This window comes from Eretmochelys imbricata, chromosome 5, assembly GCF_965152235.1.
Source record: "Eretmochelys imbricata isolate rEreImb1 chromosome 5, rEreImb1.hap1, whole genome shotgun sequence".
Classification (NCBI taxonomy): Eukaryota; Metazoa; Chordata; order Testudines; family Cheloniidae; genus Eretmochelys; species Eretmochelys imbricata.
The window spans coordinates 22,759,654-22,782,979 of record NC_135576.1 but is presented as its reverse complement, the minus strand read 5'-3'; the positions used below and the strand labels follow the sequence as shown (position 1 = coordinate 22,782,979).

Here is a 23,326-nt window from a genome sequence, read left to right as displayed (position 1 = left end):
CCATGTTCTCCTCATACCTGTGATCTATATGTGATTTAGCTGTTGGCCATCACTTTTGGGACAATGCCCATTAAGTTTTCAATTTTCAATTTAATTTTGGCTTAAACACTACTTCTATCTAAGGCCTGAGATGGCCTCCGGTAGCCTAGTATGTGAACAGCTCACAGTTTTTATCTGCACAACGCCCCTGCAAGATGGGGAACTATTGTCCCTTGTTGGATTTGCCAAAGTCATGCAGGAGACCAGTGACAGGTCAGGGACTTCAACCTAGCTCTCCTAAGGTACAAACTAGCACCCAGACCATCCATCTAGAGGTCTGCCCAGGCCCAAATTATAGGCCCAACCTGTACACAAGCCCACTCAAACCAAGCCTGAGCGGGTTTTTGATCCAACCCTGCTCCTTCCCCCCTGAACCGAGTCCTTATCGCTCCTGCTACCACCTCTTGCCCCTGTGGTCAGCTTTCCTTCTCCTGCCCGTGGCATTGGCATGGCAGCACTGCATGTGCCAGTTGCTGCATGCCCTGCTCCTGCCATCCATTGCCCTCTAGTGCACTGCAAAATGAGAACCACTGCAGCGCCTTGGCATACTCAGTCTGCAGCATGCACACGCTGCAGCAGGAGATGGCAGGAGCAGGACAGGAGCCACTGTTACACTGGCCTTACGGGCACGAAGAGGAGAGCCAACCTAATGCAGGCCCAAGAGCGTCCGGTTGTTTTTCCGCCCAATGCAACCCAGACCCAGTACTTGAGCGAGACAGTGTGGGACATTTGTTGTTTCAGATGTTCTTCTGGTGGCAGATGATGCAGACCCTGGGAAGGTGACCCAGAAACCACCTTACTTAGCTTACATAGTGCTTCACATAATTGGGTATGTGGTCACATTTTGCAAGGCTTAAAGTTGGTTTCCCAGTAAAAGGAGCAGGTAGAACATGCTCTCTTCTGCAGCCCACAAAATGTAGCCAAGTAGCCAACTCCTCGGTGTTTGACATTCAACGGTGAACCTGTTGTCATAGATCCTAGTGAGCTCCCTTTCCTGGTCGAATCCTAGTCTCATAAATTGTAAAGACATATTCTCAGTTCATTATACCTGTGCAAACAGATGTGTATGGTGTCTCATTCCAGAAGTGGCCACGATGTATTTCTGGTGGGAATTTAATTCCACAGCCGGTCCATACAAAGAGAAAAACCTGCCTCCTACAGGTTTCAGCTCCAGAACATTATTATTACATTATTACATTATTAACTTATTATCATTCTCATTTTATTGATGGGGAAACTGAGCCAGAAAGAGGATCCAGGGCATGTTAGTTCACTGCTGGACCAGACTGCCCTTCTGAAAGTTAAGTTACAAGCATTTCTAAAAAATTCAGTAGCTTTATTCTTGTTACTCACTGATTCCCTTTTTGTAAAGCTGTTGGTGAATAATGTTCCATAAAGACTTATAAAACTGTGAATTCAAGTTGTTTTTTTCTCCCCACTGCAGAAGCCTTGGCTTTTCAGAAAACCAATATTGTTTAGAGAGCTGCTGCTGATGTGAGACTGTGGGAAGTATTGGTTATTCTTGGCAACAAGTCACAGTCTCAAAATTGCTTACCATCAAAAGGAAGTGGGAGCCCTGTTACCTGCCCCCGGCCATTTGAATTAACTTAGATTCATAGATTCATAGATATATCAACTTGGTTGATATATTTTTAGAACAGCTAAGCTTGTTGATTGACCTTCTCATGTTATTTCTACATTTTTTAATCATATTAATGCAGGTAGAGAATATTACATCTCTTTTTCCATATGTCAACGCACACACAGAATCTAAGACAGGAAAGGGCTCATTGAGTGTGACAATGTGAGTTGAAACTGCTTGCCTCGTTATTGTTGTTGTTATGTACTAGCCTCTTGGTTGTCATATTCAGTTAATACAGGGGCCAGATTCATGCAAGGATCTTACATTGGTTTCTATCAGTATAAATCATGGAGGAGGCTGCAAAGCAGAAATTCTGCCCGCAGGAAGTTGCAAAGATGAGTGGTGACAACCAGGGTGTGTGTAAAGGACGTGGTGCAGGCCTAAAAGGGGGTGTGACCCAATCAGCCAGGGAAGCACTGATTCCTGTTGAGCTAAAATCACAACTTCAATCTGTTCTTCCAGCCCAGCTCTTGGAACTCAGGGCTGTTCTGGACTGGCTGTTTCATGTTGTAACATACCTTCATGAGGACATGAATCACTGCGCTGAGATGCAAAGACTTTGTCCTAAGCAGCTGTATATTTCCATGGCTTCTTGTCTTCTGTGTTAGAATTTGTTTCCAAGATGCTCACAGCTAGATCAGGCAATATTTTGCTATTATCAGTCATTCACTTACTCCTATCTGATAGCCAATTTAGATAATCTGCCTTTTGGAAGGGTAGATGGCTTGTTGATCTCAAACACAGCTCCAAATACCCCCAAAACCACAACTTTGAATTTTGTTAGGATCTACTCAGCCCTTTATCCTTCCAAGGTAGAGAACACTGAGTTTCAAGTAGTTTACCATGTCACAGTCTTTCAGGAGAGAACAAAAATCATGTCTGTGATCTGTCTGTGCTGCATTGGACATTATAGGTCCCGTGGCACTTTGCGTAGAGGTTTGAAATCCAGTCTCTGGCCAAAATTTCCCCTCCTTGCTCACTCTTGTGAAACATACTCTGTGCCAGTTGGCTAGATAACAGTGTGTATACAATTAGTAAAGCGTTGTTTGTAAAGGATTTTGGCATCCACCAGGATGAAAGGCCCTGTATAAATGTAAAAGAGCACTATTATTAGAAAATAAACATATTTTTTAATATTTTGTTTGTAAAAGAAACCCAGACGTTTTCTGATAGTCTGCTTTGGTTCTCCTATGGCTCAACGTGACCATTTATGTTTATGAAGGCGTCAGTGCACAGCTTTAACAAATGTGATGAGACAGAGAGAGTTCATTGCCACATGTGCTTGTCGAGTCTGGGAACGCTTTCTGTTTACTTATCCTAAAATATCCTTTCCGCGTCAGACACTTCACACATATGCCATTAAGCCTGGAATAAACCCGGCTAATTTATCAGTTTATATAACATCAATAATCAACTCAGTGGTGTAAGGGAGAAATGAGAGTTGGGACTTTAACACACAGAGGTCATAGAAGGTAATGGATGTGCAGTTCCCTTCATAATTCCGAAGGAAAGAGAGTATGATTACACACCCATTAGTAGTAGTAGTAACCAGGGACACAGCTCCTTACAGGCAGGCATGCTGCGAGGAAGGTAACTGTATTGCAGCTTTTCTGGTTTTTGCGTTAGACACCAAGTGCATCAGCAGTGATTGTGTTACCCTATTTATTTATTTTTTAAGTTTTAGTTTTAATCATGTGTAGTTTTTGTGGTTCTGTCGGTTGGCAGATAGATGATTTCTCTCCCAAAGAAAGGAACAAATCAGCCCCTACTGCTCATGACTATCTATATGATACTGATATTGTACCCTAGCTAATATGAATTAGGAGAGTGAGATCAAGTCAGAAAAAGGTTCAGACTGTCATTAATTCAAAACATGAAGACAAGGATGTTTCAAAGTAGATGTCTTGGAGAACGTCCTAGCTCTGAATTTGGGAGCAAGGATACCTGGGTTCATTTGTTCTACGTAGTTAATCCCTTTTAGGGTTTTCTATAGTGCTCATCACCAGAGGGTGTCAGTGCTGGGTTCTCTTCCTGATTTTTGTGCGGCTATCCTATGATAATTTGGACTTAACCGCTGTGCCTCAGTTTTCTCATCTGTTTAAAAAAACAGAAATAAAACAGTACTAACCTACCACTTAGGCAGTTTTAAAACATGTTGCTATACCACACTTGCTGCAGTGGAGCAAGACTGAAAGACTGGAAATCTACAGTGCAATGGCACTGCAGCATAGGCAGCTTCATTTTAGGCTATGTCTACACAGCAAACGATACGCATGGAATCAGCCTAACCAAGCTAGGTTGAATCCCGCTAGCATGGGCAGCTATGGTAGTGAAAAGACAGCACAGTGTGGGTAGTACAGACCTGGCACAGGCCCTGCATACGTACTCTGCTCGCGAGTTTACTCTGCACTGTCTTCACTACCGTTGTTACCCTCGCTAACTGGGTTCAAGCTAGCTCAGGTAGGTGACTCATGCACAGCTTTTGCTGTATAGATGTGTCCTTAGCAATGTCTCATGGACTAGAGTATTGTGGAGTTCATGCATAATCACTAATGGTTGCTCAGCATTTGTGATCCTTGGAAGGTGCTACAGAAATGCAAAATATATTCGTACTCTCTGTATTTATTTAAGACAATTAAGTGCAGTATTGAAAGGTGTTTTGAATCCATTACAAAGACTGCAAACTGGTCTGTAATTAATTGCCTTTGCAAATTAGAGTCTTCCTGCATGTTGTCTCTGTGGTCCTCCTTCTTTGTGCAGGGGAGCTGTGGCTTTTCTTCTGTGTGAGGGGGCCCGCTGCATCATCCTGAAATGATTTAGTGAATGTCAGCATTGCTACAGAAAATTGGGCAAATATGGCTCTAGTAAAGCGTTCCGTTTCTGTAACATATTAACAACATTGTGTTATGCGCTAATAAAATGTCTTGCATTCTTCAAGATCAGTAATATTAAGACTTCGTGGTATGCTGTCGAAGCTAGTACTTCTAAATCTGTGATGAGAGGCGCACCCCCCCCCATAACATTGCAACTCTGTTTCTGAAATCCATCTGGTATTTGAATTTTTAAAAACCCAGTGAATACTCTGTTGGTGCCAGATTCAGTAAAAAGTTTGTCTGGTTTCTGTTCTTTAGAAACCCCGACAAGTGGAATTTTGGATCCAGCATCACTTTTGCAGAGGCTTCTGCAGTGCAGAAGCTAAACAGGTATTTTACTGAATCCAGCCCTTATTTGTCTTCTGGGTGGGATGCTCCTCCTCACCAACCAGTGCATTTTGGTAGGATTGGGTTAATTTCTTTTCCATGCTTTTGTTAGTCTACTGTTATCTTTTCTGGTTTATTATATCTTAATATTAATGTAATTAGTCTTAAGATACACAAAATACTTTAAAATTTTTTTTAAAAAAACCTTCCTATTTCTCCCCCCAAAAACATGTCAGATAGTTTTCTGTGGCATGATTGTCATTGGTATAGACTTGATGGTGTCCAATCAGGACAGAGGAAAGTGTACTTACTGCTTTGCCCCATTCTGAGCTCTGCAGGCTTCCTGGTTGATTCCTGCCTTGCACTGAAGCAGATCAACTTGAAGATCAATTTTAGGGGATTTTCCACCTTCCTCAGACTTAACGTTAGAAAAGCAGGAAAAGAAGCTGTAAAGGAAAAAGAAGCAAAAGTAGGCAGACTGTAGTTAGCCAAATTGAAATTTAACTTAGGAGTTTGAGTAACAATCTTATCCTTGTTCCCCCCCGCCCCAAAAAAAAAAAAAAAAAAAAGAAGTCATTCTATATTAAATGACCACAAATGATCAGGACCTTGGTTGTCTATCTCCACAAAAAGATAGCTGAGTGTTGCACCATCAGCATAGTTCTTCCAACACAGGGTTGCTTGGGCGTTGAATCAACGGTGACTCAGAATGAACAGTGCCACCTACTGAATCATTGACACCTGTTTTTCCAGCACATAGTTTTCCCTAAGCCTGGAAGATCTGACAAGATCATTGCCTGAAGTGGTATGGCTGCTGGCCTGGCTATTGCTATTCAGAGAGACTCATTTGTTCTTCTGTGTAAACTTTTTTTCATCTTTCATAGAAATATAGTGCAGTCACAGAACTGCCCTGAAGCAATCAAGGGAACACAGAAACATGAGTTACTACAGTTCTCATGACTGGAGTATGTGGGCCAGATCTTCATAAAGTAAAGCATCGTAGTTTCATGGAAGTCAAGGGAATTACATCCATTTACATCAACTGAGAATCTGGCCCTGTGTCTCTAAGCATATCCTTGAACCAACAGTGGACTGAATATTTATAAAATGAACCTTTAGAATATTATATCCTTTCCCCAAAGCATTTATCTTACACGTTATGAATAAAACTAACATGTCACAAAAGAATATACAATGGTAGAGAGATCATATTTTGTTTTGCTGTATAAAATTGCTTCATTTGCAATACGTTTTATAACTTTATTTTTTCTGGACTTAACAGGTATTTGTCTGCTGTATTCTCTGTCATTTCATCTTGTTGGTGAATTTATATTTGTCTGATGGAAGTACTCTATTACCAGTGCTTAAAAAAGCATGCAATTATTAATGCAGAGAAATGTATGTATGTGAACGGCATGGCAGGCAAAACAGACCATAGGCTTATTAGAGCAGGAGACGCTCTTCTGTTTCTCTCCTTCAGGACAAGCAATGCTATCAAGTTTATATGTGATGGATCAGAGTGCAATGGTATTGCTGCAAGCAAAAGTCATGAATTTTAATCAACGTTGCTGGCTGCCTTGAAAGTTGAACTTGAAAGATAAATGTGAAAACCGGGCAGCCCATACTGTTTCTGGAACAAAACTGCCCCTCTTCCCTTGATTTGAGGGGGTGGGAAAAAGTCTTAATAATCAAAATATCTGTTTATTTCTGGAATGTTATAATCTAACCCTTTGGGTCCAGTCTCCTCTGGATGCATTAGTGACCAACCCTGCCAAGATTTTCCACGCTAGTATAGGCTCGTGTACTGTGTTGCCTACTTCCAGCCGATTGAGAAAGAAAGATGGTTTTTATTTTTTATTTTTAAAAATGACTACAGTGCTTGTGAAAGATGCTGAATTTATAATCCTGGTGACTGAAGTCCTCTGCATGTTCACTGAGAAGATACGGCGTAGCCATTATCAATACAGACTTTCCTGCCCCACTTACTCATTGTGCTTCAACCTTGTTCTGAAGGGGCCATCTCTGATGAGATGGGGCCTGTGGTTACCATGTTCCTTTAATCATTGGTCTCCCTGATGAAATATAGGCACAAATTTTGAAAAGTATTTAAGCATTCTGTCATTCAGCATTGTGGGGCCTAAGTGACTTAGGAGCCTAATTAGTCTCTTTTTCTACTATTTGGTCTCCTAAGTCCCATGACCTTTTAGTGGGTAAATGCCCGAGTCACTTTTGAAACTGAGAGTTAGGCTCATAAGTCATGTAGGCCTTGCAGTGTTGAGTGGAGCAATGTCTAAATACCTTTAAAAATCAGAGCCTTACTGATGAGGGCCAATTGTGACGGTGGGATTTTATGACAGGGACACCTAACCATAAGAAAGAACTGGACTGAAACTACAAACTAACCAGTGCCCTCTCCAGCTTTCATTGCCTCTTCCATTTCAGCATGCCTCCTCCACTCACCCAGCAATGCCTAGTCCATTCTTTCATACACTAAGAATTACCAAAGAACCCACCACCAAAGTTTGCCACTCGCTCAGTCACTCACCCTTGCCACTCAAACAACCCCTCCTCACTCATAAACAGGCTTTAGGCTTCCCATGCTCCTCCCCTGCATGCTCTCTCTGAGCATCCCTGGCAGTGCAACAAGCCCAGCTCAGCTGGATGGCAGCTGGGATTGGGGGGCAGGCAGCACAGCTGGTCAGCATTAACAGTACAGATGTATTGTGCAAGTCATTTGGGGTGGGAAATCATTCTCTCTCTCATGTGCTTGGCTGGCTGTTCACATGCTCAGGATCTAACTGATTTCCATATGTGGGGTTGGGAAGGAATTTTCGCCATGTCAGTTTGGTAGGGCCCTTGGGGTTTTTTTCGCCTTCCTCTGCATCCTGGAGTGCAGGCCACACGTCTGATTTGTCTGGGTATCTCTCACTTAATTCCCAGTGCAGGGGCCTCAAGCAGTGATGTGCTTTGGTCCCCCCCACTCTCTGCCTGTGGCACATGATAATCTTCTATGGGCTGTAATACTTTGGTCTAATTGTGGTTGTTCAGTTTAGTGTGCAGGTGCTGGGTTGTGTTGGTGGCCTGTACCATATAGGTGATCTTGGGGTCCCTTCTGGCCTTAATCTCTTTGACTCTGTGTCTCTGACAGTCAGTCCCTGACTACTTCTCTCACATCCGCAAATGCCATATTATTTCATCTAAAGATCTTTACACCTTAGTTCCTTTAACTGGCATCTACTTTCACCTCTCAAGAAGGTGATGTTACTGTACGTTTACCAACAGCTCCGCGTTAGTGAATGTTCATTGCTGTTGGAGAATGGTTTGTTTGATATTCTTGGAAACATTTTCTGCTTTCATCAGCAAAGTAGGCAATGTAACCTAAGTTAGCATGGGACCTACCAGAAGGGATTCATACAAATATGTTAAGTACAAATTCAAGCTTATTTGTTCTCTCAGTTGGTTACACTCTTGGCTTGAAAGCCAAATATTTAAAGAATTTAGGTTGAGGTATATGTTGTCCCTAAATACACAGGAACCCAAATTCACTTTTCGAATAAATGAGTGCCGCTCCTTAGAGGTAATTGTCTTTTGCCTGAAGTAGAAATACATTGATGTAAAGTGTCACTCAGATGGTGAGAGTGGGAGTGATATTTTGTAAATACGTGTGTTGCTGCTTATGGCTGCTACTTCCACTGCTCAGATCACCTCGCTTTCCATCAGAATAGACGTCATGAAAGGAAACGCACCTTATTTCCTTGTCCTTTTATTGGACCCAGTAGGAACATCATAGGTTATAGCATAGTGTTTTGCTGTACTGGGGCAATTGGAGCCTACTTACAGAAACAGTGGATTTGCCCCAAGGTCTAGGGCACGTGTACCCAAGCCAAAACTGAAGATGTATCTCAAGGAAAAAGCTTCATTTCAGATGCAAATACTGTGAGGGCTGCTGCACAAATGAAGCCTGGCTGGTATTTTTTGTTTCCATTGGAGAGGGAAAAATGTTTTCTTTGTTTTTTGCTTCGCTCTGTCATCTCATTGTGCTGCCTAAACACCTGTCTCGCATTCAGAGTTTGAATTGTGGAAGATGACCAGCTGAGTGGTTTTTGCCAGTTGTCATGAATACCAAAATGTGATTAGCCTGTTTCCAGGCTTTGTTGTTGTTTTTTTAAACTCCCTGTTTCAGATGCATCTTCTCTAATTCGTATGCAAGAAGCATTTTTGTGATTGGGGAATATTTTCTCCTTGAGCATGGCATGCCTTTTTGGGACTGTTTGCAAAATAGCCTTATTTGAAGCAAGAGCACAGAACTCCCTTGTGAGCCTGAACATCTCACAATTTCTAATACCAACTGCAGAGATCATTTGCTGATGCTTTAAGGTGTTCAATATATCATTGCATTTAACTAGGCAAAGAATCGTGTTAGAAAGTGCATCAATACCTAGCGAAGTTTATACCTGTTGACTGTATTTTCAGTATGAACTTTATAGGACAATCTGTTCATAATCCAAACTTTTCTGTTGCTCGCAGCTACCTGGCTGATCAGTGCTGGAATGGCGGCTTTATCTACCTGATCATGTTCCGTCGCATTAAGCGCAAAGCCCCTCTTCCTCCATCAAATGGCAACAACAGCAACAGCTGTGAACCCAAAGCAAAGCCTGCCTCGGAGCGAAGTGACAGAGCCGCTCAAAATGGGAAAAGAACTAGAAAGTTTGGGGTCATTGCCAGAACTCCAGCCAGTAAGGACAGCAAGGAAAGCAAAGACAGCCAGAATTCAGAGCAGGAGAATGGACACCACTCACCTCTGGAGGTTGACAGCTCACAGCCAGAGGCAAGCAACACAGAGGATCGGTTTCGAAATGCAGACTCTGAGGGACGGTACAGGTCTCGCCGTTCAGATGGTGGGGTGCCAGACCTTAATCCAAGTGACCTGCCTTCACAGGTAAGTGTTTTGGTTTGGGTTTTTAAAAGAAAGAGGCAGGGCCAGTTCAAGCAAATTGAAGGTTCCAATGCATGTATTAGTTTCAATAAAATGGCGGTACGGCCCAAGTCTCACTGTGCAGCCTTCTTTTCCCAACCCCAAATTCTTGCTCCCAACTAACTGGTTGGATTTCATCCTTCAGGGCATGGAGCAGAGGTAAGTATGGTGTTCAGAACTGCGACATGTATTTGTGACCTGAGTCAGAGGGAGGAGAGTGAATAAAGTTTTCCTGTTGAGTAGGATGGTGTGGACTACCTGTGATATTCCCTGGCGGGGCTGTGAGAAAGGGGACGACCCCTTGATTCAACAGGGCTGATCAAGTGGTTACCACCACAGAGCTCTTATTCAGCAGGAAGCAGCTTGTGCTTGTGATGCCCCCATGACAGTGGGGCACAAGTAATAAACCGCACATGAGCATTTCAACCTTGTGATGAGCCTCTGAGGCTGCTTCGGCAGTAGCCAAACTGTAGGAGAGACTAGTTTTAATGGTTAAATTAGAACTATAAATCTTCATTCATTGTCATGCTGAATGAGTGAACATTTAAAGAGAGCCCATGTATTAGTTTGTGTCTAAAAATTGTTTAGTCATTGATCAGTGGCAGTGGGGAAGTTATTGTATATTTTGCATGATGCTTAGGAGATGGATGCTCTGTGTTGTTTTATCAGACTAGGGTAAGGGACTTCTTACTGCTTCTGTGATTTTGAGTAGACGTATATGGCAACAAAACATGAGAAAGACTGTAGAGGTTTAGTGTTTCTGGATCCAGAAAAATCACTCAAGTCTTGATCAGATTTCACATACAGCTTTCACCAGAAGAGTTGTCACTGCGAGGCTCTGACTCTTTGGCTGTCTTCCTAAAGAAATTGATAGACTAAACACGTGAATACTACTGTGCTAAGGCTGGGACTTATTGTGGCAGCTGTTTTTGTTTTAAAGAGTTCAAAGCTGGTAATATATTAATGCAGTCGTATTTCATATTGCTAAATTCCAGTGAAGGGAAGCATGGCACAAACATGCTGCTCAAACTAATGATTGCTGATATTACGTATTTCCTAGGGGGCTCTTGGTTCAAACGTGAAACCACCAGGAAAGCTGAATCCAATAAAAGAATAATAATATTCCTAAAGCCAACTAAGTCAGAGTATCTTCTGTTCCTGTTAGCTAATCAAATAATCCTGTCTCAGCGCAAGGGCTGGACTAGATGACTTCTTGAGGTTCCTTCCAACCCTACATTTCTATGTTTCTATACATTAAATTCACTGTGGTATAACGAGGAAAATGTTATCTGCAAAGTTTGAAAAACCTCATAATTTGAGACTCTGTATAGTTTTGTTTGTTCCTTTTAAAAGGAAAAAGTATGGATCAGAAAGATCCAGACCTGCACGGTTTTATGGCTCCCTGTCAATTTAGAATATAATTTAAGTATGATATTTAATATGGCTAATTTAAAAATGCCTTCTAAATGAATATGGTTTGTGTCTGAATTGCTGAGTAATAAAGAGTGTTAGAGATTAGTGCAGAGAGATGGAAAGCCATTACATTATAAATAAGACTGATGGTCTTGAGCCACTTATTAATTCTAACTTATTTTGAAGTTTTAAGACACCTTAGTCTGAAAAAGTAAATTTTGAAGTTCAGAACAGATATACAGTATGAGAAATAAATCAATATTTAATGCAAAACACATACAAAGAGGCATTTGTATATGAATATGTAAGTCTAGCCCATTCACTTGAAAATTTAGACCTATGGTCTTTTCATAATTGGCGTCTCCAGGTAAAACTTGTTGAGAGGCACAGTGGTTTAGCACAATTGGTTTTTTGTTTACAGGTGTGGCCTAATGGTGTCAGTGCCATATTTTGTGTCGATGTTTAATTTTGCCTTCCTTACCCCTGAACTTGGAGAGATTTGATGGCTAAGAGAATGAGTAGCAGTCTTTTAAAAATAATTAATAAATTAAAATTTTAAGAATCTGAGTCTCCACTGAAGAAGTCTAGATCACTTGTGGAAAGCTGTGATCATCTAACAGCTGTTTGGTGACTTATGTCAAGTGAGTTTATAGGCTCAGTTTGTTTCCTCATGGATAATGGGTAAAATTTTCAGAAAGTTCCTGACTCCCATTTTCAAAACTGACTTTGGCACTTAGGAGCCTAAGTCTCATTGAAGTTCCCTGGTGACTTTTGAAAATGGGACTTAACCTCCTAGGTCACATAGGCGCTTCTGAAAATTTTACCCAACTCTACACCACAAAACTAGGGCTGTCAATTAATCGCAGTTAACTCATGCGATTATCTCAAAAAAATTAATCACAAATAAAGAAATTAATCTGTTAAATTTCAATTGGTATGCTATTGTTTATTAAACATTTTGGATATTTTTCTACATTTTCATATAATCTGTGTTGTAATTGAAATCAAAGTGTATGTTGTTTATTGCAAATATTTGCACTGTAAAAATGATAAACAAAAGAAACAGTATTTTTCAATTCACCTCATACAAGTATTGTAGTGCAATCTCTTTATCGTGAAAGTGCAACTTACAAATGTAGATTTTTTTTGTTACATTACTGCACTCAAAAACAAAACAATGTAAAACTTTAGTGACTACAAGTCCACTCAGTCCTACTTTTTGTTCAGCCAATTGCTAAGACAAACAAGTTTGTTTACATTAACGGGAGATAATGCTGCCCACTTCTTATTTACAGTGTCATCAGACAGTGAGCACAGGGATTTGCATGGTACTTTTGTAGCCAGCATTGCAAGGTATTTATGTGCCAGATATGCTAAACATTCGTAGACCCCTTTGTGCTTCGGCCATCATTCCAGAGGACATGCTTCCATGCTGATGACGCTTGTTAAAAAAATAATGCGTTAATTACATTTGTGACCGAACTCCTTTGGGGAGAATTGTATGTCTCCGTTCTATTTTACCTGCATTCTGCCACATATTTCATGTTATAGCAGTCTCGAATGATGACCCATGAGCACATGTCATTCATTTTAAGAACACTTCCACTGCAGATTTGACAAAACACAAAGAAGGTACCAATGTGAGATTTCTAAAGATAGCTACATCACTCGACCCACGGTTTAAGAATCTGAAGTGCCTTGTCAAATCTGAGACGGATAAGGTGTGGAGCATGGTTTCAGATGTCTTAAAAGAGCAACACTCTGATGCAAAAACTACAGAACCCGAACCACCAGAAAAGAAAATCAACCTTCTGCTGATGACATCTGACTCAGATAATGAAAATGAACATGCATCAGTCCACGCAGCTTTGGATCATTATCTGGCAGAACCCGTCATCAGCATGGACACATGTCCCCTAGAATGGTGGTTGAAGCATGAAGAGACATATGAATCTTTAGCACATCTGGCACATAAATACCTTACAGTGCCAGCTACAAAAGTGCCATGAGAACGCCTGTTCTCACTTTCAGGTGACATTGTAAACAAGAAGCGGGCAGCATTATCTTCTGCAAACGTAAACAAACTTGTCTGAGCGATTGGCTGAACAAGAAGTAGGACTAAGTGGACTTGCAGGCTGTAAAATTTTACATTGTTTTATTTTTGAATGCATTTTTTTTGTACATAATTCTACATTTGTAAGTTCAACTTTCATGATAAAGAGATTGCACTACAGTACTTGTATTAGGTGAATTGAAAAACACTATTTCTTTTGTTTTTATACAGTGAAAATACTTCTAATCAAAAATAAATATAAAGTGAGCATGTCTGTTAGTCTATAAGGTGCCACAGGACTCTTTGCCAGTGTACACTTTGTATTCTGTGTTGTAAATGAAATCAATATATTTGAAAATGTAGAAAACATCCAGAAATATTTAAATAAATGGTATTCTATTGTTGTTTAACAGTGCAATTAATTTTTTTAATCGCTTGACAGCCCTACACAAAACCTGCCATTACAAGCCACAATCTTATTCAGGCGTTTCTGTGGAAAAAGCAACACTTTCATAACCATAAATTGAATTACTTCTCGTGTGCTGGTCCGTGTTGAACAGGACTGAAATACATTGGCAAGGCAGCATTATTATGGGAGAAACGTCCATACCCCAATGCCCATAGCATATTTGTTGTGTCGATGAGTAGATGAATTGAGTATCTACTGCAGTCAGGCTGGCAACTTCTGGGAACACAGTATTCACTTCAAAATATCTAGGGCCAGATTGTGGACAAGCCATTGGTGTTGGCTGTGCAGGGAAGGAAAAACAAGAAGCCTTCCCATGGTCTGCGCAAAGCCCTCTCAGGTCAGCAGTCCCTGCATTCCCTTTGCTTCCCTGCTACTCCCCTACCCCAGGGAGCAGAATGCTGATTTAATTAAAGCAGAGGTTTTCCTGGAGTGAACATTGCATTTTCCCTCTGGAATAGTTGCAGGAAAAAGTTGTAGAAACTCAGACTTTAGGGAAGTCTTGCAAGAACAGTTTAGTTTGGGTCTGCATGTCTTCAGCTTCAGCTGAACCCATGAGACTAGCTTGTTTGTTGATATCTTAGAGCAGATGTATTAAGAATCTCTTTCTAACAGACAAACAGCCATTGCAAACAGAGAGACAATGTGAGTGAGGTAATCTCATTTTGGACCAACTTCTGTTGCTGAGAGAGACAAGCTTTTGAACTATCCCTGAGCTCTTCCTCAGGTCCTGCACTCTGGGTAGCTCAAAAGCTTGTCTCTCTCACCAAGAAAAGTTGGTCCAATAAAAGATATTACTACACTCATTGTCTCTCTAATATCCTGGGACTGACACAACATGGTTACAACAGCACTGCGTATTGCAAACAGAGACAGCCATGCAGCGCAATTCTTACTCACTTTAAATTTTACCTCATCCCACAGGGGCCTGATGTTACCTTAGTATTGTCTGTAGCTTATAAAAGGAATGCTGAGTCATGAACAGAAGCTGAGGAAATTGCTGTTTATCAAAACTATCTAGCACAAGATTTCTGTGTACTTATTTTTTGTGTGTCCTTCATTTTAGCTTCTGGTCTCACATTTAGAGTTTGGCAGATTTAGATGTATGGCTATAGCTCTTACATGTAGCATCTTCCTCACCACGTAGCCATAAACATACTAGATAAACTAGTATACTAGATAACTAGCCTACTAGTCTCGTAAGCAATCTAGTTATAAGGCATGACTAAAGAAATACTGTACCACTGAATCAGTAGTTAATTTATTTATATTTAATAAGCTAGTAAGTTGTGCTGTATTTTAACGTTACTGGTAAATATCCCCTTGCTTTCACTTATATAGTAATTATAATTTCTAAGACTATTTCTAAAATTTAAATTCAAAACAAATACAGTAAATCTATCTGGCAGGAGCTTTTTTGCACCTTCAGGCCCCTGGAAGACCCTTGATCCGTGAAGGGACTCAATTTGATTTCAATGGCAGTTGTGTGTATTGATTAAGAATAATCAATATATGACCCTAAGTAACAATCTGTCACGTCCTGTGAAGATTTTGAAGTTAAATATTGACATTTCTGAGCCTACATCTTCTAGGGATTACTTTAGAAAGATTGGTTTTTGGGGGCTAGTAATCAAAAGGCAAGGAGGGAAGATAAATGCAGAAAAGATCTGATGGGATAAGTTGAAAAACTGCTTCCTAGGTCAAATAAAGGCCAGGGTGGCTGGTTGTACTTTGGCTACATGGTAGGACCGCTCAACCCCCGCCCAAGTGAAAATGAATGAGTGAGGGAGGGAGGAGTGTGGGGGCAGATGCGGGCTCAGGGGCGAGTCCAGAAATGAGGGGTTCAGGGTGCGGGATGGGGCTCCAGGCTAGGGTAGGGGGTTGGGGTGTGGGAGGGGTGAGGGGTAAGAGCTCTGGGGTGGGGCTGGGGATGAGGGGTTTGGAGTGCAGGAGGGGGATCTGGGCTGGGGGCAGGAAGTTAGGGTGTCTGTGTGGGGGTAAGGGCTCCGGCTGGGGGTAATGGCTTTGCGGTAGGAACTGGGGATGAGGGGCTTGAGGTGCAGGAGGGGGCTCCAGGCTGAGGCAAGGAGGTTGGGGTGTGGGAGGGTGTCAAGGTTCCTCCCCCACTCTGAACTCTAGGGTACAGATGTGGGGACCTGCATGAAAAACCTCCTAAGCTTATCTTTACCAGCTTAGGTCAAAACTTCCCTCAAGGTACAAAATATTCCACCCGTTGTCCTTGGACTGGCCGCTACCACCACCAAACTAATACTGGTTACTGGGGAAGAGCTGTTTGGACGCGTCCTTCCCCCCAAAATACTTCCCAAAACCTTGCACCTCACTTCCTGGACAAGGTTTGGTAAAAAGCCTCACCAATTTGCCTAGGTGACTACAGACCCAGACCCTTGGATCTTAAGAACAATGAACAATCCTCCCAACACTTGCACCCCCCCTTTCCTGGGAAATGTTGGATAAAAAGCCTCACCAATTTGCATAGGTGACCACAGACCCAAACCCTTGGATCTGAGAACAATGAAAAAGCATTCAGTTTTCTTACAAGAAGACTTTTAATAAAAATAGAAGTAAATAGAAATAAAGAAATCCCCCCTGTAAAATCAGGATGGTAGATATCTTACAGGGTAATTAGATTCAAAAACATAGAGAACCCCTCTAGGCAAAACCTTAAGTTACAAAAAAGATACACAGACAGAAATAGTCATTCTATTCAGCACAATTCTTTTCTCAGCCATTTAAAGAAATCATAATCTAACACATACCTAGCTAGATTACTTACTAAAAGTTCTAAGACTCCATTCCTGGTCTATCCCCGACAAAGACAGACTATAGACAGACACAGACCCTTTGTTTCTCTCCCTCCTCCCAGCTTTTGAAAGTATCTTGTCTCCTCATTGGTCATTTTGGTCAGGTGCCAGCGAGGTTACCTTTAGCTTCTTAACCCTTTACAGGTGAGAGGAGCTTTCCCCTGGCCAGGAGGGATTTCAAAGGGGTTTACCCTTCCCTTTATATTTATGACAGAGGGAGTGAGTGCTCCATCTGGGGATGTGGACTCTGGGGTGGGGCCAAGGATGAGGGGTTTAGGGTGCTGGGGCAGGAGGTTAGGGTGCAGGGGGGGTGAGGACTCGGGCTGGAGGTGAGGGCTGTGGGGTGGGGCCAGGGATGAGGGGTTTGGGGTGCAGGAGGGAGCTCCGGGCTTGGCCCAGGGATGAGGGATTTGGAGTGCAGGAAGGGGCTCAGGGCTGGGGCTGGGTTGGGGTATGGGAGGGGATGAGGAGTGCAGGCTCTGGGTGGCACTTACCTCAGGCGGCTCCCAGGAAGCAATGGCCAATGGGAGCTGCAGAGCCAGTGCTAAGGGCGAGGGCAGGATACGGAGCCCTCATGGCCATCCCTATGCCTAGGAGCCAGAGGGACATGCTGGCCGCTTCTGGGAGCTGCATGGAGCTGGGTGGGGAGCCTGCCAGCCCCGCACCAACTAGACTTTTAACTGCCTGGTCAGTGGTGCTGACTGGAGCCGCGAGGGTTGCTTTTCGACCAGGTGTTCTGGTCGAAAACTGGACACCTGGCAACCCTATCCTTGGACGGAAGGTGCTATGTATTGGCAATGCAAAGTATTCTACAGTGCGCAGTAGTTACATGAGCAGCTGATTCACCATTTTTTGATGAAGTAGAGACTACATGATCATATTTTAGCCTTGGAAAGTTATTGTCTTAATATGCATATGAGTAAATCAGACCAGTTGAAATACATCTTCAATTTTATCATGGTACCTATAGCTTAGTTGGCTCATTTTATGACAAACTGTTTGCTACATTCTGTCATGTTATTTGCTTCTTTGTTTAAGTTATTTGTCTCTGTAAAAGCTGAAGGACTTTGAATTATGCCTCACTTTATAGTTTCGAAAGACTGAGAGCTGCTATGATGCTTTCTGCAATTTAGCATCTGTAAATACAGTACTGCAGTTTGCTTTGTACATTTTGGGTAATGGAGAGGCATCTTCACTTGGCCAAACACAAGAATAGGCTAAATGCACAGTCTAGCAGCAAGGAATAGAGGCATGAAATGAATAATAATAATAACAATAATAAAAAAAGGCGACTTTCTAATCAACCTATTTTACCGAAAGTGAAAAACTACTCTGTGCCAGATCCTTAGCTAGTATGAACCTGCATAGATCTATTGAAGCAGATGGAGCTAAGTTGACTTACAATTGCTTTTTGGCAACCTAATTGGAGATTATTATTTCATCAAGATTATTAAGTATTTATACGATGCATATTTTAGGCATAAGTAACTTGGCTGTTAGTTTTCATCATAGACATCTTTAGCTATTTAAAGATCTCCTCTTAGGCTGTTTCTGTTCTTGGGCCTTTTATTCTTTTTATCATAATGTGATTTATTTTGCATTAGCTTCCAGCTGTCTTCAGTGTGAATCTTCGGGCTTCTTTAGCTGCTGTAGTGATGTCTTGAAGCTTTAACTTGGACTATGAGGAAAATGTCCTTCCTTTGTCTGTCTATACTGCAAGCTCTTCGTGGCAGGGACTGTCTTTTACTGTGTGTCTGTACAGCACCTCACACAATGGGCTCTTGATCTTGGATGGGGCCATTAGGTATTTCTGTAACACTGCTCCTGATACAGCAAATGATTCATTTGTAGCCAGTCAGTTTCCATCTTCCCTTAAAACAATAGTAATTACAGATTTACTGGCGAAGTCTCCCTTGCTACTAAATTTCTGTTAATCTAGTTCAAACTTTTCCATTCTTTGTATAGATTTAGGTAAAAGCTATAGCTTTGGTAGCTGTAGTTTTGCATTTTAAAGAATTGCAATTATTGGGGTTACTCTATGCCCCAAACACCTAGGGTGCCAGTAGCATGCCAGGTGTACCCTGACTTCAAGGTAAGTACTGTAGGTGCTTCAGTAGCCAGGCTTTGCAGGCACTAGCTCTGGGTGGGTCCCAGTAACCACTCAGACACATGGCTAAGGGAAAAAGGGGATTGTATTAGGGCTCACAGGGAAGGGAAAGGTTGCAGATACCCCTGGTATAGAGACTTAAAGAGTTACAGTTCAAAGTGAGCACTTATCAGTTCTTGTTTGGGTCCCTGGGGCAGCCCAGTGGAGAGTTAGGGCTTTTCAGTCCTAGTGCTGGGGGAGCTTCTCCAGTCCAGTCTCCATTCAAGCAAATAAGCGTTTGTGGGTTTCCAGGCCAGGCTCAGTTAGTGTCTCTCATGGGGGTTCCTTTCACTGGTTCCCTCCCCAGCCATTGCTGCTGTTCCATAAGTCCTGCACAGACCCGCACCCAGCTGTGAAATCTAGCAGTCACAACCTGTTCCACATGCAGCTCAGCCCACAGTTCCTGGGGCTTCTCTCTGCTCCTGGTGCCATGTGGCTCCCGCTCCCGAGTCCCAAGCAGAGTGCAGCCAATACCTTGTTCAGGACCCTTCTACTTACTAGGCCAGGAGAAGGAGAGTGCAGTGGGCAGGGTGCTGATGGAAAGCATAGTCCCAACTTAGTCAGGGGGTAGGAGATGTACAGCGAGAAGGGGACTGGTGGGAGCTGTAGTCCCCTGCTTTGCAGATCCATCACACATTAATCTAAATGATTAATGCATTTTGTTCTAGACTTAGCATGCACCAGAGCCCTTTTGGGAGGAATCAGATGTAATCTGGTAGCAATTAGTGACAAGAAAGTATTAATGCATTTTCTTGACCCATGGCTCACATCATTAGAAATGGAGTAACTAGGTAGGTGGTACAGGAGTGGGTATGGTTTGCATGTATCTTATTATTTGTATTACTGTAGTGCCTAGGGGTCTCAGCTGAGACTGATGCCCCATTATGGTAGATCCTGTACAAAGACATAATAAGAGACAGTCCTGGTCCCAACATGTATACAATCTAAAGAGAGAGATTCCTGCCCTTACATGATTGTTGGTGGTAAATATGGATAAATATCCATAACAACTGTTTTCCAGAATGGAAGACATAACTTTAGCTGAACGTATGTTTCTATCGTTTTATGCATGAATGATTCTGTGAAAACCAAACTGACTTTATTGATGTTGCATAATATGTTTAGTGCTTTATTACTATAATTCTAAATCACTATTGTAAAGCTATGTGTGTTTTCTCTGATATGGTACTGAAATTATTACATAAAGCAAAAAGATCCTTTCAGAATTCTAATATGGATAGATGCAAAATGAGTCCAGATATCTGTGAGAAGTATCAGAATTTACTTCAGGGCAGTTGCACCCACATTAAATTTAGCCCACTGTGATAAGTGATATTTTTCTTCAAGAAGTTCTAAAAGACCCAGTTGGTCATGTCAACCTAGCAACATAATGAGCACATGCAAATATTTGTGAAAATGCAAAGGAATCCTAATCCTTAAATGTCTGATTTTTCAGAGAGGAACATTGTATAAAACCCTCTGATCAGTGAGAGCTGAGAATTCCATTTACCTCTCTTGGAATAAAATTTCAGTAGAAAGCAAAAGGAAAATGAAAAAAGGGGAATATCTTTAAGAGGCACAGACCATGTGGTGACAGTTCAAGACAGCAAATGACTCCAACAGATTTTTTTTAAAGGGTGATTATGTAGTTCAGGTGCTTGCAATGGCCAATAAAATGTTTAAAGCCCCAGCCAAGAAAATGATGTCAGCACCCAGTCTGCCAATAGAGATGAGTCCCTGGAGGTCATTCTGCTTCGAATATCAGAGTTTTCATCCCGTCGTCTGCAATACCTATTTTGTGGATCTACGTTCTAAATTATTTATTGTAAATATTCCCCAGGATTTGTGTCCCAGGTTCCTTCTCTTGCTGCTTTCTTCCTGTGGATGGAAAGCAAATACATCCTTCTAACCTTACAGTAAAAAGCTTGGTCCCATCCAAATAAGTGATGCACCAAACTTGCTGAGATGTCAAGTATCAAGGCAGCCATTTTAACAACTCAGCTCTTTAAAGTTGTCAAAGTTTGACTCAGACTCACAATTTATCAGACCACTCTGTTTTATTAGCAAAGCTGCTCTGCTAATACATTTAGAAGTGAGCCCCCCGAGTGGGGCTTGTGTCTTTTAATTTATACAGTTTTTTGGAGAACAAGTTACAGAGAAGTTACAGACAAAAGAAGAAAAAGATTTTAGTCACCACCCTTCGAGATCCCTGAGACCAGTCACGTATCTTCAATTACCTGCCACCCTTAACAATCTCCTTTAACAGCTTCCAGTTAACTTAACTAATTGCCCTTCACACCTTCCATTCTGATGCCTGCTTCTTAGACGTGCTGGCTCTATCTTAATTGCTTCTCCATTCAAAAGCTAACTGTCCCTACGTGTGCTCCCTCAGATACTTTGTAACATGTTTTGGCATGCCCTCTCATATACAATGTATCCAGCATGTCCCCTTATACAATGTTATACTTCCACAAAGTATACAGATAAATTGTCTTAAACCAGCATCAGTGTAGAACAGTAGAAAAACCATTGGCGTGAATCACAGTTGGATATATGCTGTTGGTTATTACATATTCCTGAGACACTGAAAGTTCACATTGTAAAACCTGCGTAGTTGATATTAATGGCTAGATCTTCAAAATGGCTCCAGAGAGACCAGAGGCAAGAGGTCTTGTGTTAGATAAGAGTCATGGGTGTGGATGATGGTTGATGAGATTGAAAATGGGCTAGAGAACGGTTGACGGATAGGCCATTAGCTCACATCTAGTCGCTGTTTAGTAGTTGGGAAGATTGTATTGGTGCTGCCTATGATGTACTTCTTAAAAAGATCTTCAAATTCCAGTGCTGAAGCAAAGAGCTGGGTGGTGGTAGATCAATTTCAGAAGCATTTGGTCTTGGGGAACTTACTAGGCATTAGAGATGGGCAGACTATTCACAGTGAGCAAGTTATTAATTAATTTAGCATGCTTGTAGATTGTGTACAAACAGACTTTTTAAAAAATGAATTTGTCCATTATTCCAAATAATTTAACTTGCTTCACTAGTAATAAAAGCAAGGCCCTGTGTACACACACCTGCCTCTAAAAATATGAAATGAAGGAACAAGGCAGAGTCCCTTCTAAACAGACCATTCTTTAAAGTATTGCAGAGAATATTCCAAAGAAATAAAAATAAGATTCCAAAGAAAATCAGATGAGAATGAAATCTACCTGCTATACATTATTGAAATAATTGCTCCATTAAAAACCTGAAAAAACTCATATCAAGTTTCTATTGCTGAGAGCATAGTCAATAATGATAATATTTAGGATGCCTAGAATGATGGCTATTCACTAATTCTTTATGTCAACACACTTGGCTGGATTCACTAAACCTGGTGCATGGAGAAGTAAATTAATCTCCCAGCTACCACCTTGTTTCATGCACCAGAAGCGGGGATTCAACCCAAGAGAGGGCAAGCAGTGGTATCTCTGCTTTCGCTCAGTGCTGTTGTGGGAAGCTACTTTAATTTCTCCAAAATGCCCCACCAGTGGAGGATGCTGTGGGGAATGCCTCCTGCCTCATTTTAGGGCTTTATTGGCCTGCTAGTGTAAGGGGCTGTGACTGCATTGTACTATCAACAATGATTGGCCTTCTGCCTTGAAGACCCTATGCCAGCGATTACATCCTGGCTTGAATCTGGTCCCCATTCTGTTTTGCCCAGTACAGGATTTATTGTCTTGTGGTTTTGTCTTGATTGAAAAGCTGACAGTGTGATAATCAAGTCAACACTGGGGAACAGGGGATGGATCACTTGAGGATTGCCTGATTACCTGTTCTGTTCATTCCTTCTGAATCACGTGGCATTGGCAACTGGGCTAGATGGACCATTGGTCTGACCCAGTATGATGTTCTTATGTAAGTCCTTTGAGGTCCACTGCAAATGCTGCCTTGATATTTAAAAAAGTCTCTGTGGTTTCAAAAGGAAGCAAAATGGCAGATGAAATTCAATGTTGATAAATACGAAGTAATGCACATTGGAAAACATAATCCCAATCAAACATACAAAATGATGGGGTCTACATTATCACTCAAGAAAGAGATCTCGGATTCATCATTTTCTGAAAACGTCCACTCAATGTGCAGCTGCAATAAAAAAAAAAACCCAAAAAAACAAACAAACCTAACAATGTTAGGAACTGTTAGGAAGGGATAGATAATAAGACAGTAAATATCATAATGCCACTATATAAATCCATGGTACACCCACACTTTGAATATTGCATACAGTTCTGGTCATCCCAAAAAGATATATTAGAATTGGAAAAGATACAGAGATAGGCAACAAAATGATTAAATGTATGGAACAGCTTCTATATGAGGAGAGATTAAAAAAACTGGGACATTCCAGCTTAGAAAAGAGATGTCTAAGAGGGGATATGATAGAGGTCTATAAAATTGTGACTGGTGTGGAAATAGTGAATAAGGAGGTGTTATTTACTCCTTCATTTAACAGAAGAACCAAGGGTCACCCAATGAAATTAATAGGCAGCAGATTCCAAACAAACATACAGAAGTACTTCTTCATACA

The 23,326-nt window shown here is 41.5% G+C and overlaps 1 protein-coding gene across 1 annotated transcript in view; it reads left to right on the top strand.

The window, feature by feature from the left end:
- PDZD2 (PDZ domain containing 2) overlaps window positions 1-23,326 on the top strand; it is a 215,528-nt gene that overhangs the window by 103,126 nt on the left and 89,076 nt on the right. Inside the window, exon 2 of the mRNA XM_077816233.1 lies at window positions 9,409-9,820. Coding sequence (XP_077672359.1) covers window positions 9,409-9,820 — 412 coding nt within the window. The remainder of the gene's footprint in view (window positions 1-9,408; window positions 9,821-23,326) is intronic.